Source organism: Fistularia commersonii, chromosome 28 (assembly GCF_037954325.1).
Source record: "Fistularia commersonii isolate RoL2024-O1a breed Wild chromosome 28, RoL_Fcom_v1.0, whole genome shotgun sequence".
Taxonomy (NCBI): Eukaryota; Metazoa; Chordata; class Actinopteri; order Syngnathiformes; family Fistulariidae; genus Fistularia; species Fistularia commersonii.
The window spans coordinates 12,047,605-12,074,129 of NC_141311.1; the positions used below are offsets into that span (position 1 = coordinate 12,047,605).

Here is a 26,525-nt window from a genome sequence, read left to right on the forward strand (position 1 = left end):
GAGAGTAAAGACTCATACCTCTATGAGGATATCTTTAGCTCCAGAGTAGTGTCTTTTTCTACACATTTGCTGGGTAAGCTGTAGCTTGTGTATATTCAAAAGCACAGACATGATCATGATCATGATTTTACTCTGCACAAGACATTACATTTATGGCAGCGTCACAAGGAGAAAGAAGAGATGCAGCTGAATGTTTATCTTGAGACCTTTTCTCTCAGGTGGCTGTTGTGTGTCGTTCCCACACTTTCCTCTCAAGGAGGAATGTATTATTCAGGTGTCATATCCTCATCTCAAAAATACAGCCTAAATTCCTCACCATTATACCCACCTTCACCTGAGGGGCAAACAGGGTGCAGTTTTCTGTCATTTATCGTTCTGCAAACAATATTTTCATGAAGGAACAAATATTTGGAATTTTTCGTCTTTATTTTCTGTCCTTATCAATAAAAAGCCAAAAATAACACATGATTTCCTTGCTGAAAAATATGTAGCCTACAACATTACAAACTCCAAGATTCATGGTTAAAGTACAGCACTGTATCCATGCTTTGATTATGGCCACAACTTGTTATCAAGTTGATGCATGTAATTTATATGTATATTCACTTCAGGTATTTTTAACACACTGTATAATTTGTTTATTTTCCATCAGCATGGCAATATTATATCTATATTCACTAAAATATCTTATTTAAAATTATTTAAATCTCTACAAAAGTGTTTAAATAAACTTTTTTTTTACAGATATTTTATGTAGTAGTTTTAAGTCATTTCTTTTTTAAGTACTAAGCTAAGGCTTTGCCAGCTACCTCTCTGGTTGATAAATAAATCGCCCTAAAATGAAAACAATGAAAACAAGCCATCCTATTAACACCGTGGCTCAACCAGGATGACATTAAGGCATATGGTAACCGCATGGATCCCTTCAGGCTGGTCTGTAGGCTGCTGATGGGGAAAAGGCAGTGCAAATGCTGGAAGAATTAGGTGTCCTTGTCTTCTGTTATGGAGGAGACAATGTCTATAAAAAAAGAAGATTGAGCAAAGGAAGAGAAAAAATGTATTGTATGTATCATATTATTGTAATGAAATAAGCAAAGTGTTTCTTACCTTTGAGTGGTGGGGCAGGTAACCGCCTCCTCAGCTGTCTAGATGAGTCCAGGGTAAGTGGCTAAAGAGGTTTTGAAGATTTCTATCATTCCAGTATGGTGTACATGATATTGTGTGGTAGTAGTTATGTATTTGTGTGTGTTTCTGTCTGTACATTATACCGTGACTGGATATGCCCTGAATTTACTCAAGCGGGATTGCGGGTCCACGTTGAGGCCTGCACTCTTCAGAGCAGCAATCCTTGCTGATATGTCAGATACCTCGCAACCAAAAAAAAACAAGTAATTGAGTATGTTGCCTCTTAAATATGACAGGTTTAAAAAAATCCTACTGTCCTGATTAGAAGTTTTTAACGATGCCTCAATGCCTTCATCCATAACGCTTTCATTAAAAAGTAATCTATCACATATTCAGAACTGAAGAGGCCCCAAAAATGATAAGTTTTTATGAGATGTTTAACCTAACAGTCTAGATGCAATGACGAGCTTTAACAATTCCAAAAAATTTGAAACTTAAATTACTTCTTACTTGCATGTCTTCCGGTTCCGAAGTTTACTCTTTCCATACTTTTTATTTATAGTGATGTCTGGTTTATAATTCTAGTATCTTTAATGTCTAGTTTACTACTTGTAAATTACTTGATAATTTTCAGAGATTTTAATCTCTGAAAATGCTGCAAATGCTTACAGACACAATAATAACAGTACAGCATCGACAGATCATATTGTGTCCAACACCAATTCTATTGAATAACAGATCACCAATGGCATTGCGCTGCTTTTCTGCCATGCCTTGTGTGTAAATGTACAGTCGAATGAGTCATTTGAATACAAAATCAACAGTGAAGACAGTCACAGATATATGTATTTGTTCTGCTGTGGCACAAGCACTATAGCTTAGACCCACCTTTAGCTCAGAATGCTGAACCTTGGCTGCAGCGGATGCTACTTGATCCTCTAGGAAGGAGAGCTCCATGTCAGATGTTTTGCTGCAGATGCCTCTGGCACTCTCCTCCAGGTCACTCAGCTCAGCCTCCAGGTGATAGACTGTGCCTGCTGCTACGTACACCTGCAGAAAGAAAATAAGTGCACTGACCTCTACCCAACTCTGATTTGAAAAAAATCAAGTCAACTAGAGAAAGGAACTGAACTTACATTCTCCTCTAGCCTAGAAAACTGTTGATCCAGTTTTTTGAGATCTATGTTGTGTGGCAGTGTGTTAGCGAGTGGACTGGTATCTCCTCCTTCAATTCCTTGCATCAGCTCCTCGGTGGCATTGAGCACCCTCAGTACCTCAGTGGTGATGCTTCGTAAAGATGCTGCTGAGTACCGCTGTAATACACAGATATTTTATAAGGCCGAAGGAAAGAGGTCTCCACCACAAAACAACTCCTCCATCTGACACTATTCTCTGTATCCTCCTCTATCACACTAACTAAATTCATGTCCTTGCTTACTCCATCCATAAATCTTCACTTTCTCACACCCTCATATTCTTGACCCAGTCCATCCCTGTGATTCCTAAAGAGAATCTTATTGGTCACATCACTGTCTTGAGCACTTTCCCTGTCTTTTCAGTTCTCCAATCTGCTTGAATGCATTTCGTCACCTCTTTTCCACACCCTCCATGAACCGCAATAATAATAATTACAATAATCATCATCATCCAAGTAATGCAAGTGTTCATAGTCAGCATGGAATGATAGGCACAGAAAATCATGTAAATGGCAGAACAGATCAGGTCATATGATTAACTAAAGAGAAAGATGAACACCATGGACAGGAAGTAGAAAAATGAAAAAAAAAATTATAATAATACATAGCAGTAAATTACATTCCAAATAAAATATGAAAAAACCTGGGAGTTTGGAATTATATAATTACATGAATAACATTGAACCAAAAAAAAATCCATGTTTTTTATTGGTGAATAATTGTAAAAAATTAAACTTAAACTTTCTCTGAAAATATATTCAACTGGTAATAATGGCAAGACTAAAAAAAATCCCACCAAATAAACTGAACAATAGCCATCACCCAGTGATTCATAAGATATGCAGGAAAATATAGTGACAAGGAAAAATAGGACATTAAGGACAAAAGATTACCACATTCATTATATCATACCCTTGATTCAAGGTGACATGCAGCAATACAGAGACAGTACAAGTATGTTTTAGTAGCAGGATAGATAGATAGATAGATAGATAGATAGATAGATAGATAGATAGATAGATAGATAGATAGATAGACAGACAGACAGACAGACAGACAGACAGACAGACAGACAGACAGACAGACAGACAGACAGACAGACAATTTTTTTTATCAAAAAGGACACAATAAGGTCCTCTCTCAGTTATATGAATTAATTTTTGAGGTGTGCTCACAAATATTTGCATATGGTCACTAACATTGGTCATCACAGTACTACACAAATTGCTTTCAGCCATGTTTTCTCACTAAGTCTGCAAAACCCCAGCCTATTTCTTTTTAAAGTACATTGAATTTCAAGAATTAGAGTTATAATGAAACGATGTATTAGTATGTCCTACCTTTAAAAATTACTTTATTTGAGTTAACATTTGTTCGTTAACTGAATCAAAATCAAAAATCAGGTTTTCAAAAAATATAAGTAAATTTGAGATGTTGTGGTTTGGATAATCCTGACGACTCGCTTTCCAATGAGGAAGCAGAGACGGGGGACTTTGGGGTGGACTCTCCTTTTTTCTGGCGCTGAGGTTGCCCAGGTAGTCAAAAAACCCAGTGGGTCGATGAGATCTGCAGTGGGTTCCTTAAGGCTCTGGATGTTGTAGGGCTATACTGGCTGTACTGGTCATCTTCTAAACTGTAGTGTACTGGGGCAGCAGCCGATGCTATCAGACACCATAAACTCATCAGGAAGGCTGGTTCCACCACCAAGGAGCACCACAGAATGGTCGGAGGTCTTTTCTATCTGTGGCCATCAAACTATATAACTCCTCCCCTTTCTGTCGAAAGGAAGTTACTCAGTAACATGGGCAATATCTAATTAAATTCATTATCCTGTGCAATATATTCTCTATCTTGTCGTGTAAAGTCAGTTTTTTATACAATGTGCAATATTGTTTTTCAATTTTGGAGCCATTTGGCACAACAATTTTCTTTGAGACTGATAAAATATGTATCTTATCAACTTCTTCAACAGAACTGATATGAGCTTGATATTTAGTAATATCCCATGTGACACAGATAATCAACAAAAGGAAAGAAGAAGAGGACAGACAGAAAAAAATGATTTTAAGTGGGTAGTGGAAGTGTTGAAGAAATAGTCAGTCAAAGTCTGGCTTTATCAGCAGTAGTAAAGAACTTAAGAAACAAATTTAGTGAAAATGAAAGTTTCAATGCTCACACTTTGAATCTCCTCAGGTGACAGTAAGCCCTGCTGAGGGGAGGCAGTGCTGCTCCTTTCCATGTCATTTGCATGTTTTCCTTCAGTTTCCTCGGGCTTTTCATCCATTTCTTCATTTTCACTTTCTCCTTTGACATTAACTTCCCGTGTCTCATTTTGGAGAGCCATTGTCAATTTCTCTTCGCTGTTCTCTTTTTTCACCATTGCATGTTTTTTTTTGGCCTCATTTGTCTCTTCACTTAAAGTAACCATAGTTCTGTCTTTTGCTGAACTGCATTCTTTTAGATTGTTAGCATTTCCTCTCTGCCCATCTTCATCAACTAGCTCCCCTTCTCTAAAAATATATTCTGCAGTTGCCTCAGCTACTATTTCCCCTGAACATGCATCTGACTCCTGATTCCCTGTTTCGCCTTGACTTTGTGACTCGTGTGCCCTTATTGTCTCTTCTGTGTTTGAGTCCATGTTAACTCCGTTATCTACTTTTGCTTCCTCTAACTCTCTTATCCCCCGATCATTCACTGTTTCAGTCTTCTGTGTTTCTACCTGCATGTCTTCTAAGGTCATCATTAACATGCTGCTTATAATTTTGTTGAATTCTGCATCTTCATCATCACTGTCTGATGCTAATTCCCATTCCTCTTTTCTGTGTCCGCTTTCTGTAATCATGTCCTCTTCCCATCTCTCCTCTCTTTTGCCTTTGACAAACCATTTTGCCTCCGGCTGATTTTGCTGCCCGGCTATTATCTCCTCTGCCTGTTCCTCCTTTGTCTCTGCATTCACTATTGCCATTAACATCTTCTGTTTTGTCCCAGTAGATGTTGAAATACTTTCTGCTATCCTTTTGTCTTCATTCTCTATTGTTGATGCTTTTCCTTTTTGGATTCTCCATTCCATCTGACCTACTTGATTATTCTTAATTGGTACTTCTGCTTCTTTTTCCAAACAGCTCTCCTTAATTATTTCACAACTTCCGTCCCTTAAATCAAACATTGTCACATCCAGATCTCCAATGGATTCTCTCCTATCCTTACTGACTCCCATGTCCCACCGCACCTCTTCTTGACTTAAATCATGCTTTAAAAGTCCTTCATTTTCTCGAAATGTTTGCGGCTCATCCTCATCGGAGGAAAACTGGAAGACGTTTACTAAATTGGCCAAGTGGTGCACTCCAGTTGTCTGGGCTGCATCTTCATCCTGTAGTTTCCAAAGTGTTTCTTTATCTGTCATCTTGTCTTTTTCTTCCCCTACTCTGTCCAGCTCATCCTCTGTAGATGAAAAATTAGTGGCATTGACTTGGTTAGCCAATTTGCACACTTTCACAGCTAGCTCTTCATCCCTTTCACCCCCCTTTTCCTCTTCTGCTTCTATGTCATCATCCACAATTCTGTCCAGCTCATCTTCTGTGGAGGAAAACAGTGTAGCTCTGACTTCATTTTCCAGCTGACACAGATGGTAAGTAAGTCCCTCTGTGGATCTTTCTCTCTCTTCTTTGAATTCCTCCTCCTCAGTTTCATCAAGCTCTCTGTCCCATTCTCCTTCAAGCTGGCTTGCTTTGTCTAAGTCATCATCAGTCGAAGAGAAGTATGTGAGTCTTGACTGTGCAACGAGCCTATACAATCTGTTTTTCATCTCTTCATCAATCTGATCTTCCTCTTCCTCATTCTCATCCTCTGTTCTGCTCCCTGCCATGTCAGTGCCTATCCTCTCATCATATTGCTCGCCCACTGTATTTTTGTTTCTTCCTTCCTCACTTTCTGCTTTGTCAAAATCAGCATCTTTCATTTCATGTGGCTCATTGTCTCTAGCAGAGGGGTCAGAAAGTCTGCCTGCCAGCTGGACTAGTTTTGATGTAAGCTCCTGATCAATCTGATGTGCTCCATGTCCAGTGATATCATCTCCAAGGTTTAACAGTTCTGGGGTAATGACCCCAGAGGTCAAAGTGTCAGGGGTCGCAGCATCAGAAGAATGTTGGAACTGGTCTATTTTCATGTGATCCTGTAAATACAAGAAATTTTTTGACTGAGGTAAGTACAGTTTATTTGAACATTAATATTTTCATGACAATTCCTTGAAATGAGAAGTTCTATATCATTTATTTTATATTGTGTGTAATTATGTTATATTTCTCTGTGCTTTAGCTGCATTTCAAGAGAACATGACAATCAGAACTCACAAAATCTCCTGTTATCGAAATGATTCTTGCTTTCAATTCAAAACCTTCAACTAAAGTTTAAAGTTGTCCAACTTTCAGTAACATTTGGGAGGGATAGTACAGAACACCAGGAAAGAAAATCGAATTTGTCTTATTAAATTATACCTTTCCACCAAGTACATGGAAAATAACATGGAAATGTTTGCACTATCCTGTACATAAGCAAACAACTGGGGTAAATCTTAACTGAAAAGCCAAGATATCATTAGTGTGCAAATAATCATAATCTAACATCAGGTTAGAAAAGTTGCTTCTTCTTGAATGATCACTGTGGTCTCCTCTCATAATCTGAGGAAAACATAAGCCTAAACCTGCTATGTCATGGTATATCAAAATATTCATCCCATCTTTTTAGTTGAATGCAAACTGGTCCTTACATGCTCAGGGGATGACCTCTTTTTACTCTTCCTCCTCTTCCGAGATCTCTTGAATTTTCCAACTTCTGTGTCAGGAACCGCAGTGCTCTTCTCCCCTGCTCCTTTCACATTAAAGTTCACATCAATGATGTTTGTCCTGCGGGATGATGATGATGGGCGTCTGATCTCAGCAGGGACCTTCCTCTTGAAAACCGCCAACTGAGGATTTTTATGTTTTCTGTTCCCCTCAGAGTCTGAATACAGATTTTCCCCATCATCAGAAACGCTAACTAGCTCTGCTGAAATCTCATCCTGGTGGTCCTGGATGTGAAATTTAGAGTCTGTCATTTTCCTGTGGATCTCCTGCAGGACAGCACCCCAGGATCTTTCATCAGGCTGGTTTTCGTTATCAGAGTCCATGCCCTCGTAGGCAGACACGACACCAGACTCACGCTCCAAGGCACTGTAGACCAGACTTTTCCTTTTGGTCAGCAGGCTAGGGCGTGACAGCTGGGAACTCTGTAGAGCTAGCCAGTTCCCATCAGGGCTTTTGAGCACTGATGACACACCTCAATATCCAAATATTTGTGCAGCCATGCATGTACACAAACATCATGCAGAAAGCAAACACAATCACAGAGACATGTTTTAGTTTAAAATAAACACAATTATATACTACTGTTTTTAAATGACTAATATATGAATTCCTGAAAAAACTGTCCTATTGATCAATTGATAATTTTCTACATAACAGATCAACCGCAATCTCTAGGTTTTAATGGCTCCACCATTCAAACAAATCCTTCCTCCTACCCCTAATTTGACATTCTTCCGAGGCGATCGTGACAGTGATCGCCACTAGAGTTTAAGGAAATCCCTTTCAAGGATGTATTTCTTCCAGCTGTAATCAAATTTTGAAGGACAAATCACCCTAACAATTACCTAGTAGTTTTACAAATTAGATTACATTTCCGATCATTAAAATGGGTCAATCACTCAAAACACCTTGAACAGTCTTGAATGATAAGTCTAATCATTCTGATGCTATGATGGGAAATTACTAGAATGTGTAAGAGACAAATTTTACACCAAGAAACTTTCCATTTTGTTTTTCTTTGTGCCTTCCCGCTGGAAACACTATTAAATACATTTTTTTTTAATTTTCAATTTTCAATTTGATCCAGATGTATGTTCTGTATCATGTGATAAGGAAATAAAATGCTTCTTTACAAAATAAACTAAAAGAGAAATAAAGATTTTTTTCTTTCTGTACATTATATTTATATTTTTCCTCCTCGATCATAAAAATCATACAAAAATCAAATTCCGATTTCATTTTTCAGTAACAAATAAAAGTTGCTCAAATTGGTAGGCAAAGTAAGTGAGAAACAGATGATTCTCACTTAGAAGAGCTTCCACTCTTTTTTACATCCTTCAAGAATGAAGTGATCTAAATACTTCTGAGTAAATATAAGTATTTACTTCCTGCAGTATAGTCTCAAGTAAAATTGTCGCAGGATAATGCTCACATGAATGGTGGTCCCAGCCGAGTCATAGTGACTTCACAGCTGGATCAAGAAGTGCCTGTTTTTTATGCTCTGGTTAGTATCTCTTTTTCCCTTACTTTGAACGCTATTTTGGGGTAAAGCAAAGAGCTACATAATCTTACCAGAATTGTCCAGGCGGTCCACACTCTTCCATGTATCCAGTCCATCGTCTTTAATCTTTCGTGCTTGTTGTGTCTGCTTTATCAAGGCAGGCAGTTCTTTGTCCAGCAGTGAGGAGGCAGAGTGAGACCTCTGGGAAGGGAGAGGGAACAAATCAAACCAAAAAAATGAATGAATATGAATAAATATGTGTGTGTGTGTGTGTGTGTGTGTGTGTGTGTGTAGTCTCAGAATACAGGGTGCTGTGACATGTCTAATGCAGTGGTTAGAGGGAAGGTGCATGTCTCTTCCTGTCTGCCTGCTACCTCTTGCTTTCAGACCAGCTGCTGGCCAGCCCTTTTTGTGAATGAAGAAGCAACTTATGCATCAGTCTTCTCTTGCAAGTACAAAGTCTCGCCATCACCAAGATTCCTGCTAGGCCACCTCCTTGCAGCACCAGGCTAACTTGGCAGTGCATCTGGAAGTAGCAGTGGGCCCCATTGATATAGTGCCCTGGCCCACCAGAGTGGATACACCCTGGCACCTATCAACCTCTGCCCCACTACCTTGTGAGTGAGCCTTTGGACTCATTGCGGCTCATCGAGCACCAGCTGGGCAGGTGAGGCGTCGAGGTCGTCTTTAGGGGTGGACCGCAGCCCTAGCATGACCCACGGCAAACGGTCTACCCAGTTGTCATCCAAGAGTGCAGCCCGCAACGCTGCCTTGAGGGACCGGTCAAACTGCTCACACAAGCTGTTAGCTTGAGGGTGGTACGCCGTTGTACAGTGCACCGTCATCCCCAAAGACACTGCCAGCACCGAGCGCCGACACGAACTGCGAACTTGTCTGAAGTAATGTCAAACAGGGCGACCCAAGAAGACAGAAAAGCCTGAAACATGTCTGCGGCCGTCGTGGAGGACAACGGGACCACCTCTGGCCATCTGGGGGTTGGATCAAGGATGGTGAGCAGGTGTTTAAATCCCTGCGAAGGGGGTAGGGGACTGACCTGGTCAACATGGCCACTCAAGGGCTGCCCTAACGTGCCGGTGAACCTTGGCACACTGACAAGCCACAGAAGCGGCCGCCCACTCCTTGACATCTCTATGAACGCCAGGCCAGACAAACCACGAGATCCACCAGGCGGGCCCAGCCGGGAGAGATGTCACAGAGAAGGGCAGGGCTACCGTCTTGCACAGCAACATCTTCCGGCTCAAGGCCAGTGTGCGATGACTTTACGGCGAGGACGTCTGCATAACCGGGCTGGTCGGCGGCCATAGCCACAAAATCAATCCCAACACGTACAGAACACACAACAACCCATGAAAGGCAATCCACAACTGGGTTGGACGTCTCAGCCACATGCCTGTGTCTGTGGTGGACTCTGAAACGGCCACAAGGTGCCACTGCTGGAGGGCGGACCCCAGCTCAGCCACTCTTGACATGGCAAAAGTCCACAGCTTGTGGTCCACATACGCTGTGAAGGAGCGGCCCTCCAGAAGAAAGTGGAAGTGCCATTCCCCCACAGACGCATCACTCGTCAACGCTATGGGAGCTGTGGGCACAGGATGTGAGAAGAGGGCCACGTTAGCCTTGCCACGCTTGGCTCCGTCCAAAGCCCGAACCCGCTAGGAGCCGAAGTCCAGAAAACTGCATCCTTAGCCCATCGGGATCGTAAACCCCCATAAAACGGCAGAAGGATGTGGCCAGCATGCGGGAGGAACTGATTGTAAAAACTGACCATGCCCAAGAACTCCTGCAACGCCTTGACCGAGGCCGGGAAGGAATCAGTCAACACTTGCACTTTAGATGGTAACAGAACCGCACCCTGCGACGAAATGTGGGGCCTCAAGAAATCTATGACCGACAGACCAAACTGGCACAGCCAGGTTGATAATGAGACCATGCTTGTCCAGACGGCAGAAAACCGTTAGATGATGTGAGGGTTGGTTGGGAGGACAGGCAAAAATAATCTCATTCTAATAACAACAGAAATTCAAACAGCTACAAGGTACTGGGGACATAATGCAATAGTATCTTACATATTCATAAGTGCCTTGCAGGACCACTACCACTAGACCTCTAAGTCAAGCCAAAATTATTGGGAATCTGCAAAATAAGAGGGGCTTGGGAGAAGACACGATGTTACTACCATGCAATGATAGGGAAACCTGAGTGCAGACAGGATCAGGAAGAGTAGAAGGAATAAGACAAGTGCCTTACGTTACGATATCCCTCAGTAGAGTATAGGCTATGGCAGCATAACTTGCCATTTATTCAATGAATCGTTCATACAGTATTTACCCAGAGTTTAAGGGACCTGCTGGCTTCAGTCCCAGACCGATGATGGACATCAGTGTTACGTTTATGTGTCCAATCCTCATCATCCTCTTCATTCATCTCACCCAAAGTCTTCCTCCTAGTAATGATCTTACGCACATGCAACAGGAGAAAAATCAGTGAATGGCTGTAACTATCAGACACAGCATTGATATTGACGTTACAATTGAATATCGTTACTTGATATGATCTAACTATGAGTAAGTCATATATAAATTCTTGAATTTTTCTTACTTTTTGGATAATAGTTTTTGCCAATTCTTTAATGAGCTCTCCTCTGTGCTCCCGCAGATAGTGTGCCTCGTTCTGCTTCTCCTGGTGTAAAACAAATGGCAAAGTTACAATACTCAGCAACACAGACACATGGTATATAACAATGCACTATAAATGCATGGCAACTTAATACATGCTCTACATTTTCCACAGTCAATTCTTATGATTTGGAATATGTACAGTACTTATCATGTCCAGTGAAAGATGTGTATGATGGGTATCTTTTGCTATCTTTGGCTATCTTTTAAAACCATTATGGTAAATCATTACTTTGACAGAAAATCAGAGAAATCAGTGAGTTGATTTAGGAGAAAATCTATAGTTTCAAACTTCTGGAGATTGAAGTCTATGAACTTCCCAAGCTGCAAGAAATAGATCCTTAGCAAAACTTGGGTTGTCTTGATAGAAAGATTAAATCTATGGTGATAAGTGCTTAGTGTATCTTAAGTTATTATTATTAAACACATGACAGTTACAGAGAACAAATGTGTATACAATTACAGGTTGTTTTTAGGGCATGAATTACAACAATAACCTGACAGGCCAGATGGATTTCTGCATTGGAAATGGCCTCATCTATGGCCTCCTCAGCCACCCGCAAGGCAACAGACAGCGTCTCTGCCATGCTGTGATCTGAATACAAACAAAACCAAAAACATTCAAAATAAGAATTACTTAGTCCCTGTAATTCAGATGTATCTGTTCAAATCTTTTCTTATCCTACAGATCTGGCTGCAACCAATCTATCTGCAATGTTATAAAACATCTACAGAACAGTTCTCTGCAGCCTGTCACTCATGCCTGTGATCACTCATATTGTAAGTGCGCTGAACTGGGAGGAAAAACGGGGCAGAATAAGACCAGCAGTAACAAGATTTAAACCGCTCTTTGAAATGCATTTAGCCTCATAGAGTGTATACATAAGTATCTCTACCATTATATAAAATATAACGTATTCATAATCAGCACATCATTTGAACTGATTTACAAGCTTTAAAACTGATATGAAAGTGACATTAAGGAAAATCATTATTACAGAAACTCGGAAGCCCTGTGATGTTGAAGCAGATATATTACATTTACATGCAATAATAGAAAAGCAATAAAAAATTCAAACTTCTTTGAGGGTCTGGCAATTGATTATTATTGCCATTTTTTGTTTTGACACCTCCTCAGTATTTTACTGGTATCTCAGTGTCTGAGCACTGGTTGTAACTATTTGATGGACAATATGTGAGGGATGCCTGGAAGACTACAGTCTATAAAATGAAAGTTAAATATAAACTAACTACTTTTCTATTGCCATTATAAAAATGGTTTTAACTGGATTTTTACAGTAGAGTGGTAACTATATGATGAAGACTCAGCTGGTAATACAGGTGTCACACAAGGTGTAGCAAGAATGTAGAATTTCTTCCTTTTTTGTTCACTTCCAACATCAGATACCAAAGCAAAACATTTTTCCCTTCATTATTTGTATCTTGGAGTTTTAAACTAGACATCACACCTTGTTGATCTCTGTGTACTGTGTAGCAGACTTTCTTCTTTACGGTGATGTGGCATGTTTTGTTTTTGATAAAAGTAAATATACATTTCAAGGAGACAAATGATAAAGTAACTTTCAAAAATGCGAAATGTATCTAAAACACAAAACCTTCAGTTTGCTTGTAGAATGTTGAGTCAGTCTCACTGACGCTGCCTTCATTGTAGATGCTGTCTTCAAAGGCACTTCCCTCTGCACGGACACAGACACAATATCATTTAATACATAAAATTCAAACACAAGAAAACATCTCTTATCCGGTAATGCTTATGCTGCCTCTATCCTCAGACATTTAAAATCATTATACCAAGGCTTGACAGTTTGTATTTCTCCAGCCCCAATGAATTCTCCATAAAAAGCAGTAACGAGTGATTCATCTTTTGTACACATAGGCATTATGATAACACTTTCATTGTGAGTCCAATTTTATGATTGACATGTGTTTCATTTATAGGTGGCAATAACTCAAATATAGTGAATTGGATATCAGTAATTTAACAGGAAAACATTAATTCAACGGAAAAACAAAACATAGCAATTTTGCTTTGATGGGTGCATGTAGTCGCTAGGAGTTTCTCCTAGGGACTACACTGAGCTGTTTCACATTGAGTAAAAGTGCAGGCAACAATGCACCAATTGTGATTATGTAAGTCCATTAGAGCAGCCTCATGCGCAGTATTACCAGGCGACCTAATGCAAGCTCAGTTGACACCGGCTCAGTACGTTTGAGTTTACGAGGTAATTTTCATTCATTTAAGGGGGTAAACAAAACATGTCAAACATGTAATGTAGACTGTGGATGGTTGAGAAAATAAAGCATTCTCCACATTAATCTTTAGAAGTCCCCTTCTGGATGTTTAACATCCAGTAAATTAATACAAACTCAGGGCATTTATTTGTTCCAGTGACCCTGGTGCATTTGTCTGCATACATTTGTGCTGAAACATCTCTGTAAGTCGCATTTGGCCTGAACTCAGGAACATGACTAACATTCATAGCCCAACAAATCAGCAAAAGGTTATTTTTCCCCGAAAGGCACCATATGATTAATTGGGTTGGTGAACTGGAAAAAAGGAGGATGGTGTCCACACAGAAATAATAACTAAGATTTGATAGGCATCCTTATATCTAAATTTCTATCACACTATATTGAATTATCACATATTGAATTATGAAAAATGCGAATGAGAACTTTTCTGAACTAATTGATGAATCCATTTCCTGGCACTGGTTACAAATGAAATGAAAACCAGAACTGCAGAAATATGTATTTTTCAAACACACAAATGCAGTTTCAGTGTGATCAATACCATTAAAAAGAAAGACTGCTTGCCTAAGGTAGCCTATGGGCTTTGGGTGCTATAATATCAGGTGACTAATGGTAATCTGTTTAATATAGGTATTAATTGAAATTACAGAAAAATACAACATCAGACTTGCGGTCCCCAATACCTGTAGTGTCTGAAATACTGAAAGTAACCTTTAAGTAATATCCTGCATATTTTCAAGGGATTTTGTTCTTTTAATGTTTTCCATGCTAATTATGGGCCTGTTTTGGTTTGTTTGTTTTCGAATAATTTCCCGCATTTTTTAATCCATGATAGATGTACTTGGCATTAGGTAACCACTGCTCGTTGTTCTCATTTCAGTTGTCTCTCCTCAAGGTCACTATTCTACTGCATTGCTCTGAGGGTTTCTCTCTGGGGTTCAGTGCGTCACACACTTACGTTTGGTGGCTTAATGGGAGAGTGTTACAGTGCTTCATATATCCCACAAATGCTGTGCTGATTTTGACACTGTGGATGCAACTCATACTGAAAAGTGACATTAGCCGGACCTTTCACAAGTCAAAAAAATAGATTTGCAAGATCATTAAACTGAGTGAATTTTGTGTGTGGGTCAAGAAACAAATTAACAACAATTAAAATGTTTGATCAAGCTGTGAGTGCATGTGAGCTGCCTAAATAACGATGAGCAATGGCCTGTTTTTTGAATTTGAATTTGAATCTGTTGACAGCCTACATCAAGCCTCCTCCCACAGGGCCAGGACTCTGCATCATCTCCACAATGACCTTTCGTCTACAAAACATGCATAACGCACTGAAATCCCTTGTCTTTTCCATCAAATCAGAGTATCTGAACTAAAGGGCCAGAGAGATTCCTCTGCCTGAACCAACCTGTCCCTGACTTCCATACACTATACTGCTGGTGATGACTTTCATGCAAATACAGTGAATATGTTTTTAGCAGTGTTGAAGCCTGTGAAGCTCAAAAACTAATGGATAGTGGAAATAATGGCATAATGACAGTCTGTCAACTATTTTTTTCTTTTTGCATTTTTTTAGAGAATGATGAGTTTCAATTCATTTCTGAAAATATCTTCCCAGTCTAATAAATGTAGGCAAATGACTAATTGATCCCCTGTTATTTCTATATGCCCAACCATGTGAGCGTTTTACTTTGGTGTAAAATTTGCCATTGGATTCCTTGCAAACTATCATAAGTCATATAACTCTGCTGCTCTATAGATTGTTACATTTGTTTTGACTGTTTTATTTTGATTTTTTTCTGTCATGGATGACCCATGAGCTGTGAGCAGCCACTGACCAGCAGCCAGGGAGCAGTTAGTGGTTCAGTGACTTGACTTCAAAATGCAAGGGGGAGCTCAGGAATCAAACCAAGACAACAGCTCTTACCATCTCAGCTATGCCACCCCCATATTGACAAATAAGCCCCGGTGCACATTTTTCTAGAATTCCATAATTTATTCTCTAATGAATTCAAACGACAACTGGCATTTGGATTTTGACTGGAAGGATAACACATGGTTGATATCTTGTATTTAGTACAATAAAGTAGTTTTATTGGCATTTAATTTGCTCATGATGAAGAAGTCTAATGCTCTTACAGTAGTTCTCATTAGCAAACTCCATGTGGATATGAGTTTGGCCAGCAGTTTGGGGCGGCATGGCGCAAGGGTAGAGCAATCGTGTTTGAAACTGAGCATTTGGGACCTGGTTCGATTCCTGGCTTGTCGAAGTGTTGTTGAGCAAGACACTGAACCCCTAACTGCTCCACTGGCGCTGGTGGATGGCAGCCACCAGCTCATGGTTCATCCTTGGTGGGTTAATTGCAGAGAAAGAATTTCCTCATAGGAATTATTGAAGGATAAATTACTATAAGGGTAATATATGGGTAGTCTCTAAGTTATGATTGTTTACATATCAATACAATTCACCTCTCGTTTTTTACATTATGGCCTTTGACAAAATATTAATATTATATAATCGAAAAAAAATAAAAGCTCTAATCAGGACTACTAATCAAAATACTATACCAGTAAGCTCTGAAAGTCCACTGTGGTGGACCAAGTGCTTCTTATAAAGAGTCTTCAGCACTTTTGCGCTGCCGAATCTCTTAAAGCGCCTTTTGACATTGGTATAGAACCATTCCAGAGATTGAGTCTTCAGTAACCTGAGAAACAGAAAGCAGTTCCAAATGTCATCAATGTACATCTCAGAAAACTCAGTAGGCTACACTTGACCAGCAGCACACCGCATGGATCAATGAAGAATTGGAGTGAGGTATAATATGCATTTGTATTGTATGCTTACCAATTATAAAAATGAAATTATATTTCTATATTATATATTTCTAGAGCCCTTTCAGTCAAAATGCTATATAAACGAGAAGAGATGAACAGGATACAAAAGAAATGAAAATTACGTTCATTTTTAGTTGATTTAATTAATTTATTAACCAGCAATATATGATATGACGATGTTCTTTCGGGTTTTGTTGTCTTCCTCCTGTTCTATGTTCACGTGCCTGGAGGTTTCTGATTTGCCGAAGGTAGCCACAGCCTCTCATGGCTTTCCTTGCATGTTGTATCTCGGTCTTGCTTCATTCAGCGGTAGATGGGATGGTCTTGGACAGGTGGTGGAGAGTTCTGATTACCCGCGGTTTGTGCTCAAGGGGGTAAAATTCGACACATACAACACAAGATTCTTGTGAATCTTCGGGAGTCCATAGATGCAAGGCATGGTTTCTCCTGGGTACAGTCGATAATAAAGTGGTTTGTCTATAGCCGCATCCTTTTCTAGATGCTGTAGACCAGTGACTACTTTCTTTTTGTATGCATTGGTTGGGTCCCATCTCAGGGTTTCATACATTGTTGTGTCCCCGAGGAGACTGTCCATCTTTGCTTGGTAATCCTTTTTATCCAGAACCACCATACATCTACCTTTGTCAGCTCGGAGGACGGTGACGCTCTCATCTTTCTGAAGTGAGGAGAGCACCGTCTTCTCTTCAGGTGTCAGATTGGACGGGGGTGGTTTGGCACTGAAGAGTGCTGCTGAGACATTTTGGATTTGCTCAGCTTCTGTGCTGGACATGTGGTTGTTGCGCATGGCTGTTTCCGTTGCTGTGATGAGGTCTACTGTTGAAATTCAATCTGCTGTAACCGCAAAGTTTAGACCCTTAGACAGGGCACCTTGTCAGGGTTAAATTGGCTGCTGGATGAGTTCCTAACCCACTTCTTGTTGTTGCTGTTTGTGATGTTGTCATTTCTGTTCCATGTACAGGTTGAGTTAGAAAAAGTCCTGTTGAGTTTTTTTCTTGAGGAAGCAGATTTTCCGTCTGTCTTTCCTTGCTAACGTTTTGTTGAGCCATCTGTGCTGTCTCTACAAACCTGTTAACCTCCTCCATGTCCAAACCAGGAAGGAGTGATGGCGTTTCTTCCCTTATCTATGTAAGTTAGGTTTCCAGGACGTCTATCATGAAGTGTGTCTGTCTTACTCTTTCATTTAGGAGCTGTAGTTGTGTTCTCAGAAGGATGCCCTCGGCTCCGTGTCCCTTTATTCAATATTCAGCTCTCTGTAAGTTAGTGTTCTGGGGAAATCTAAAGTAGAAATCTGTCAAATGGTGCAGAGGCCAGAAGCATTGTAGGGACACAAGATAATATCCAAAGAGCTCATCAAATCTTAAAATCGTCAATGAAACGTGTTGTGTTTTAATGAATTTAATTTACCTTAATTTCTTCAGAAATATTCATTATAACTTTTATATATTTTCTAACTCTAATATAATATACTGATATAATATGACTATTATGTAACTTATATAACTTAAAATTATATAACTATAATTTTTTATCATCTCGGTAGTATCCTAAAATGTCATTATAAATTGCCACATAGGGCCATGCCCTATGTGCCATCAACAAAAGCAACATGTGGCCTATGTTGTATGTAATTTACCAGAAAACTACAAGAAATCAACAAAGAAACCAGTTATAGATAACCTATAACTTGACAAATGAAACAAAAATATTGCAAGACATAGTCCTGAATAATTTGTTCACTGTGATCATGGGAAACATAAAGTTAAAATGACAGCGAGGGCTCTGGCACCTCCTTGTTCACTTGAGACCTGAAAATTTGAGAAACACCTGACCTACAGTCCATTAAGCACAGACTATAAATCATGGCTTCATGAAACCAAAAAAAAACCCTTGTCTTTGCTTATGGGAATCCACATCTTTTGAATTAAATGATAACAAAAAATGATCATATTTTTATACACCCATATCATATCCGCAGTATGAAGATGAGACACTACATTTTGCTGTTGATTATACCCTCAGTTAAGTGCAACTATATGAACAAATCTTTAGTAAATCCTCCCACCATAGAATAATTTATGTTTTCTTTTATCTTGGTCTGTTTAAGATAGTGGATTGTAGAGTTTAAAAAAATGTCTACATTAATTCATATAATTCAAGCTAATGAATCAAAATCATTAATGCATTCAAACAAATGGCACAAAAATGTGTGTCGAAATGACAAGAGGCTTTTCTCCAGACATTCTAGTCGTGTTGGACCAAACAGTAATAAGCTGGTTTTCCACCTGCTATGTTCAAATTAGTATAATGTGACATGTACACACTAAAACGAGACAGTAGCGATCACTGTGTTCACAGACTGTGGGGCTGAACGCAAACTCTGCAAGAGAACGACTGAAGTTTTTGAAGTGTCAATGTAACACAATATCAGAAAACATCCATTCCAGCCAGAAATAGACTTTATCCTGATCATATTAACTATGTTGAGTGCAATAGGTTCTGAGCCAATTGTTTCAACAGTAACACACCTTTGTAATTTCTGATGTCACTATCAGCCTTTCATTCTTAATCTAGCCTCCTTTTCATAGGACAACATGCAAAAACATGAACAAACAAACAAACACGCACCAACGGCACAAAAAATTCAGATTTTACCTGCTCTTTTGGCAGGATGTGCAGAGCCAAGATTTGTCCCGCTTGCTGTAAATGCGGCAGGCCTTGCAGACGTTGTAGAGACAGTCCTGACACTGGCGCTTGGGGTTAAGCAGGAAAGTGAAGGGTGCGCAGCAACGGATACAGCAGCGTCTATTGAAACAGCTTTGTCGTGACAGCAGAAGGCAACGACTGCCCTCTTCGACCAACTGCTGCTTTAGTTCACTGTGGGGAAGGGGGGTGGGGGATAGAGAACGGACACAGAAGGGGGGATTGCGGGGACAATGAAGGTTAAACTAGAAAGAAATAAAGTCTGTGCATGGTTATAAGTGGAATAATGAAGGGATGATTTAGTACATCATTGCTATCAAAAAATAGCTGGATTTTAACATCAACAGACATGCAGTGACATCATCATCATCAACAAAGAAGACATCAATAACAACAACTCAATCTTCTTCTTCTTCTTCTTCTTTCGGCTTTTCCCGTCAGGGGTCACCACAGCGAGTCAACTTTCTCCATCTAACCCTATTCTCTGTATCTTCCTCTCTCACACCAACTACCTTCATATCCTCTCTCACTACGTCCATAAATCTTCTCTTTGGTCTTCCTCGAGACCTCTTGCTTGGCAGCTCCAATTCCAGCATCCGTCTACCAATATATTCACTATCTCTTCTCTGTACATGACCGAACCATCTCAGTCTGGCTTCTCTGACCTTCTCTCCAAAACATCGAACATGTGCAATCCCTCTGATAGACTCATTCCTGATCCTCTCCATCCTGGTCACTCCCAAAGAGAACCTCAACATGTTCATCTCTGCAACCTCCAGTTCTGCCTGCTGTCTTTTGGTCATTGTAACAGTTTCTAGTCCAAACATCATCGCTAGTCTCACCACTGTCTTGTACACCTTTCCTTTTATTCTGGCTGAAAGTCTTCTATCACATAGTACCCCTGACACTTTTCTCCACCCATTCCAACCTGCTTGGCCCCGTCTCTTCACCTCTTTTCCGCACTCTCCGTTGCTCTGGACTGTTGACCCTAAGTACCTGAAATCCTCCAGCTTCTTGATCTCCACTCCCTGTAGCCTCACCGCTCCACCCGAGTTCCTCTCATTCACACACATATATTCTGTCTTGCTGCGACTAACTTTCATTCCTCTCCTTTCCAGAGCATACCTCCACCACTCTAGATTTTCCTCTACCTGTTTACTGCTCTCACTACAGATCACAATGTCATCCGCAAACATCATGGTCCATGGGGATTCCTGTCTAACCTCATCTGTCAGCCTATCCATCACCATTGCGAACAAGAAGGGGCTCAGAGCTGATCCCTGATGGAGTCCCACCTCCACCTTGAACTTCTCTGTTACCCCTACAGCACACCGTACCAGTGTCTCACAGCTAGCATACATGTCCTGCACCAGTCTAACATACTTCTCTGCCACTCCAGACTTCCTCATACAATACCAGAGCTCCTCTCTTGGCACCCTGTCATATGCTTTTTCTAGGTCTACAAAAACGCAATGCAACTCCCTCTGGCCTTCTCTGTACTTTTCTATTAGCATTCTCAACGCAAATACTGCATCTGTAGTACTCTTCCTAGGCATGAAGCCATACTGCTGTTCACAAATGCTGACTTCTGCTCTCAGTCTAGTTTCCACTACTCTTTCCCATAACTTCATTGTATGGCTCATCAACTTAATCCCTCTACAGTTGCCACAATTCTGCACATCCCCTTTATTCTTAAAAATAGGCACCATCACACATTGTCTCCATTCTTCAGGCATCTTCTCACTCTCTAAGATCCTGTTGAATAATCTAGTCAGGAAATCTACTGCTGCCTCTCCTAGACACTTCCACACCTCCACAGGTATATCATCAGGACCAACTGCTTTTCCACTCTTCATCCTCTTCAATGCCTTCCTCACTTCACTTTTACTAATTTTTGCTACTTTGTGGTCTACAATAATCACCTCTTCTACCCTTGCCTCTCTTTCATTTTCCATATTCATCAGCTCTTCAAAGTACTCTTTCCATCTTCCCATCACTCTTCCAGCATCTGTCAATACATTCCCCTCTCTGTCCTTAATCACCCGGATCTGTTGTACATCCTTTCCATCTTTATCTCTCTGTTTCGCCAACCTGTATAGATCATTCTCACCCTCCTTACTATCCAACCGAGCATACAAGTCATCATAAGCCCTTTACTCTTATCTGTTCTCTTCAGTCCTCTCAGTATCCCACTTCTTCTTCGCTAACCACTTTCTCTGTATACACTCCTGCACTTCCTCATTCCACCACCAAGTCTCCTTATCTACTTTCCTTCCAGATGACACACCAAGTACTCTTCTACCTGTCTCCCTGATGACACTAGCTGTTGTTGTCCAATCATCTGGAAGCTCACCCTGACCACCCAGACCCTTTCTCAACTCCTCCCTGAAAACAACAACAACAACTCAATAATAGGTATTATTATCTACTGCTTATCACTATTATTATTATTAATATTATCATATAACCCATTAATATTATTACTATAGAGCATTTTTCATCACAGTACTAAGATAAGTCTGTAACACAAATTAAATTCTGATGATTTGGGTTTGTGAGAAGATACCCACACAGACCTAAGGGGAACATGCAAACGCCACATAGAAAGACCCCCTGCAGGAATCAAACCAGGAACCCTCAAGCAGTGAGGGGGAAGCACTAATCACTGCGCTGTCCAAAAAAACTGTAAAACAGTAAAAACTTAACAACACAAATCATGTTCAATAACAAACTGTGTCTTTAGCTTTGCTTTAAAGACCTTGACAGAGCAGGACTGCTTGATGTCAAGAGGCAGACTGTTCCCCAAAGAAAACTCCCTCTAACCAACAGTCTTTTATCTGACCTTGGGAAAAATTTAGATTTGGACTTAGTCAATTACATAAAATGCATAAGGTGCCAATGCCATTGACTGTTTTATAGGTGAAGAACAACACTTAAAAGTCTGCTCCTGAATGAACAGGAAGCCGGATGAACAAAGGCAGCACTATAGTAATATGTAATAATAAGCAAAACACAATGTCTCACATTGCATGGGATAAGACCGTTGCATCTTTAACATCAAAACAGATCTTAGCAATGTGTTATCATTCGAAATGGGCGACCTTAGTGATATCTTCAATCTTTTCCTTTCCTTTTTGGCTTTCCAAGTGAAGCAACCTCCTCCATCTAACCCTATTTTCAACTAACATCAACTAACTTCATTCCCTCTTTCACTAGATCTATACAGCCTCTCTTTGGTCTTCCTCTAGACCTTCTGCCTGGCAATTCCAACCCCAGCATCTCTCTACCAATATATTCACTATCTCTCATCTGTACATGACCGAACCGTCTCAGCCAGCCTGCTCTGAGCTTATCTCTAAAACATTTAACATGTCCTGTCTCTCTGATAGACTTACTCCTGATCCTATCCATCCGAGTCACTTGAAAACTCAACATCTTCATCTGTGCTACCTCGAACTCTGCTTCCTGTCTTTTCCTCAATGCCACGGTTTCCACACCATGCATTGCTGGTCTTACCACGGTCTTGTTTAAAGCAGTGAAGAGCCCTTGAATTGAACACAGAATCTTGCGCAGTTCTACCATGTATTATACAGTAGATACAGCAGCAGCCCCAAACAAAACCCTGTGGCACCCATACCTCACAGCACAGGGCTAAAAGGGCATTGTTGAGCAGAACACTGTGAGATCTCTCAGACAGGTACAAATGTAACCACTTGAGAACCTGACCTGAGATGGGCAAAAAAGTTCTCTGATCTTACTAACAATACACAATAATCCCTGGTATCAAAAGCAGCACTCAGGTCGAACGATTATATTATTTCTACTTTTTTTTGTTGGGATCCAGGGCTGGGAGCCTGTGTGCACTTCCCTTCACCTCTCAGTTCTTCACCAGAGAGCCTGATTTAGCAGCAGCCCTGCAGGAGGAAGGATTTCAGCTGGGGTGCAGTGCACATGTGTAGACCATCAAGCCTTCTCACACTGTAGATAAGAGGAGCCTGCTGCTGGCTCTTCAGGGCAGAGTGGTAACCTTCAGTGGCTACTGCCACATGGGCTCATTTGCCCAGAGTCAAGTTGGCCCTTCCTGGAGGAGTTTCATCCCTACAGTAAGAGCCATTATCTCGGTTTTGTTCCTGAGTCCAGAATTCTACGTCTCTCCTCGCAAGTTCCCTGTTCCCGAGTCTCCTGCAACATGACCCAGAGGCAATCTGGGTCCTGCTCGCTTCCCTTGTAAAAACTTCAGAGTTCTTGCATTTGGATCAGGAATCCTCCAAAAGTCACAAAATTTTTACTAGTCAGGTCAGCATCCAAGTCAGGCTTCATCAATAATGGTTTAACTATTGCAGACATAAAACAAGTTGGGATAACTCCTGAAGAAAATGAATGGTTGACAGAAGGTCCTTCTGTCAACCGTAGTTTTTGAATCGCCCAGCCCAATAGAGGATCCATGGAACAAGTTGTACCACTGGCTGCCATAACAACCTTGGTAAGCCCGATAAGTTCAAATCACGTATCATAGACTATAGAAAGTGTCAAGTGAAGACCGATCGGATGCTGTGTGAGCCTCAAAAAATTCAAATAGCATTCAAGACTTTTTTTTTTTTTTATCAGGTTATAATATTCTGCTCTGGCATTTGACAGTGTATAATGAGAGGTCTTGAGGTCTAATAAGCAATCATTTTTCTCATGAGAAAGACCCTTTTCAAGGCCCATGGGTTTTTGCAGTGGCCAATGAACAGCCTCCAGGAAGGGCACTAATTCACCCAAGGACAGCCATATCTCTGCAAGGAACATTACATCCAACTCCTTGAGTCAAAGAAGTCACCGTGGATAAAGTCTCCTCGGACAATGACTGAACATTTATCAGAGCCATTCTGACATTTTCCTCCTCGTAGGCAGGTGGAATGGTGCAGACCCGATATTGCGGGTTCTCCATACACTGTGGTTCCATGGGTACCAACCAACTTTGAAGATGCCAAGTAAACAGGAAATACCCGGCATTTCCAGCAAAACAAATCAAGCTCTTCAAAGAAAACACAAGTTCCACAAACAAATGAAATGATGCTTGATGAACAAAACTGAGTTTTTCAGTAGTAACATGGCATCTTTTTAGTTTTTGTTGGGTGTGAATTTTATGGATTTAAATGTGATTAATAAAACATGATCATACAGCTTTACTCAATAATGTCACATAATCAGAGCACTGGCCTTCTACCTCCTATTTATCAAAAAATGGAACGGGTATTAAAGTGGTTTTATGAAGTCTGCCATTTCATAAAGAACGACTAATGAAAAAGGCCACAATATCTCTTGAAACACACCCCTCATTTGAGACAATAAAATGCCTTCAAATCATCATCAAAGAGTCTTTCATAAATATGTAGAATAGAATTTATCGATCTATGCTCATTTTAAATGTCGTCCATTGTGCTCATGAAAAGATTAAGCAAAGCTGTTGTGAATAATGCATCGAGTGACAGTAACAGACACTTTTTTGCCTAAAAGATTATTATCGACCATAATCATGCCACGTATTATTTCTCACAATTTTACATGGTCATGTCACTCACATGTCACCATAATGCATTTTCATTTTGCCTTCTATGGCAGGAAAGTTAGCATTTTGATTTAAGTAACTTTGGGATCATAAGCCATGACTGAAACATATAAACACATAAAACTGTCCAGAGGAGGACAAAATGTGCTTAGTAAGAGTAATATTTGTCTTAACTTGTGTGATTTGTAAAAATAAATAGGATGTAATTCTTCATTACTTACTCCTCTTTTTTAAAATAGAATACATAACTCAGCCTGGTTCTTAAAGAAAATCAACATACACTATTGACATGCCTTTTTTAAGTTGACTGTAGGTAATGGCAGGAAGTGCTGAGGAGATATTATAATAAATCTCGTCATGGAAATAAAAATAAAAATGGTGGGGAATAGATAAAAACAGCAAAGACAGCTTGAAAGAAGATCATTCTGATACATGAGACCCATTTATAACCACTGTTTCAATTGCAATCCTCAGATGACTTTCTGATTAAAAGACAGCTTCCTCTACATCACAATTGCAGACAGCAGTGCATTATGGAATTACTGCAAACATTACACACACACACACACATGCACACACGCGCACACACACGCGCGTGCGCGCGCACACACACACACACACACACACACACACACACACACACACACACGTACCTACACATACATATATAACACACCACACACTTCACACTTGTGTTAGTTGGAGAAGGTTGATTTACCGTGGCAACCCCTGAAGGGAAAAGCCGAGAAGAAAGAAGAAGACGACATGTGTGCAAGAGGAAAGAAAACTCCTCCTTCATCAGTGATTTTTAGCACTTCTTTTAAAACATTTCTCAAAAACCCTAACAAACCACAGAATGATAGCAATATTACATAAGTGTTGCTTTGTGATAAACTGTTTACAAACAAATTTGGAATACATATATTTTTGTATAGTAGACGGTTTAGATGGTTTTGTTGTTATTAGTGTTACTGTTACTATTACAGTAAAAAGGATGTCATGGCAACAAACACAGAGCAGACTGTGAAGTTGGAGTTTTCAATGAAAATTTTAATACTTTATAATCCCTCGTGGGGAAATTCCTACTCTGCATTTAACCCATCAAGGATGAACCATGTGCAGTTATGGGTTCAGTGTCTTGCTCAACAACATTTCAACACATTGGAGAAGCTGGGAATCAAACAAGGAATGTTCGGCCCAACGCTCGAGTGCTCTACTTCCTGCGCCATGCCAGCCCTGAATAACTGAGGAAGCAAATATGTGTCTAATTGGAAGAGTGTCACTCATGTGTTTGTACATTAAAATCTTCACCAAAAAGGGAAATTATTCGGAAACTTAAATTTGAACAAGTTCTTTTCAGTGAAATGTCAGAACTTGCCTAGTTATACTAGTAAACAACCAGATTAGCAGTCAGAAAGCTGCTCACTTGCACCAAATCTTTGGATTGCACAATCAGTTACTTTGTAGGAGATTGTATGAGAAAAATCCCACTTATACCAAATTTAAGAGAAACTAACATATAACTCTTAAGACTTTTTGAAATGTTTGACAATAATATTGTGTAATAGACAAAAAAAATTGCCTGTTCAAATGAATAAATGACTTTACAAGAACCGTGCTCTGTAGAATCAGCTCATCAGAGGTCAAGCCAAGGTGTTTATGTACATTTTTCCCACATGAAAATCTGACATGAAAAATTAACCACAGAGTCATTCCTAAGAATAATAAATATATGTGACACGCCCGAATTAACTACAAATATGGCACTATTAGAGATAGGAA

General features: G+C 40.1%; 1 protein-coding gene across 4 annotated transcripts in view; it reads right to left on the reverse strand.

Annotated features, from left to right (window-relative positions):
- Positions 1–119: 119 nt before the first annotated feature.
- Positions 120–26,525, reverse strand: part of myripa (myosin VIIA and Rab interacting protein a) — a 32,137-nt gene continuing 5,731 nt past the window's right edge. For 3 of the 4 annotated variants that reach the window (XM_086176064.1, XM_086176063.1, XM_086176062.1), the window contains 14 exons: positions 19,142–19,363; positions 16,202–16,338; positions 12,976–13,056; positions 11,857–11,954; positions 11,283–11,363; positions 11,013–11,138; positions 8,735–8,864; positions 7,087–7,634; positions 4,498–6,492; positions 2,262–2,438; positions 2,014–2,175; positions 1,269–1,367; positions 1,108–1,168; positions 120–1,018 (listed from right to left, as the gene is read on the reverse strand). In XM_086176064.1, coding sequence (XP_086032190.1) covers positions 981–1,018; positions 1,108–1,168; positions 1,269–1,367; positions 2,014–2,175; positions 2,262–2,438; positions 4,498–6,492; positions 7,087–7,634; positions 8,735–8,864; positions 11,013–11,138; positions 11,283–11,363; positions 11,857–11,954; positions 12,976–13,056; positions 16,202–16,338; positions 19,142–19,363 — 3,955 coding nt within the window. In that variant the 3' untranslated portion in view covers positions 120–980. The remainder of the gene's footprint in view (positions 1,019–1,107; positions 1,169–1,268; positions 1,368–2,013; positions 2,176–2,261; positions 2,439–4,497; positions 6,493–7,086; positions 7,635–8,734; positions 8,865–11,012; positions 11,139–11,282; positions 11,364–11,856; positions 11,955–12,975; positions 13,057–16,201; positions 16,339–19,141; positions 19,364–26,525) is intronic. The other variant, XM_086176065.1, reaches the window with a different exon arrangement.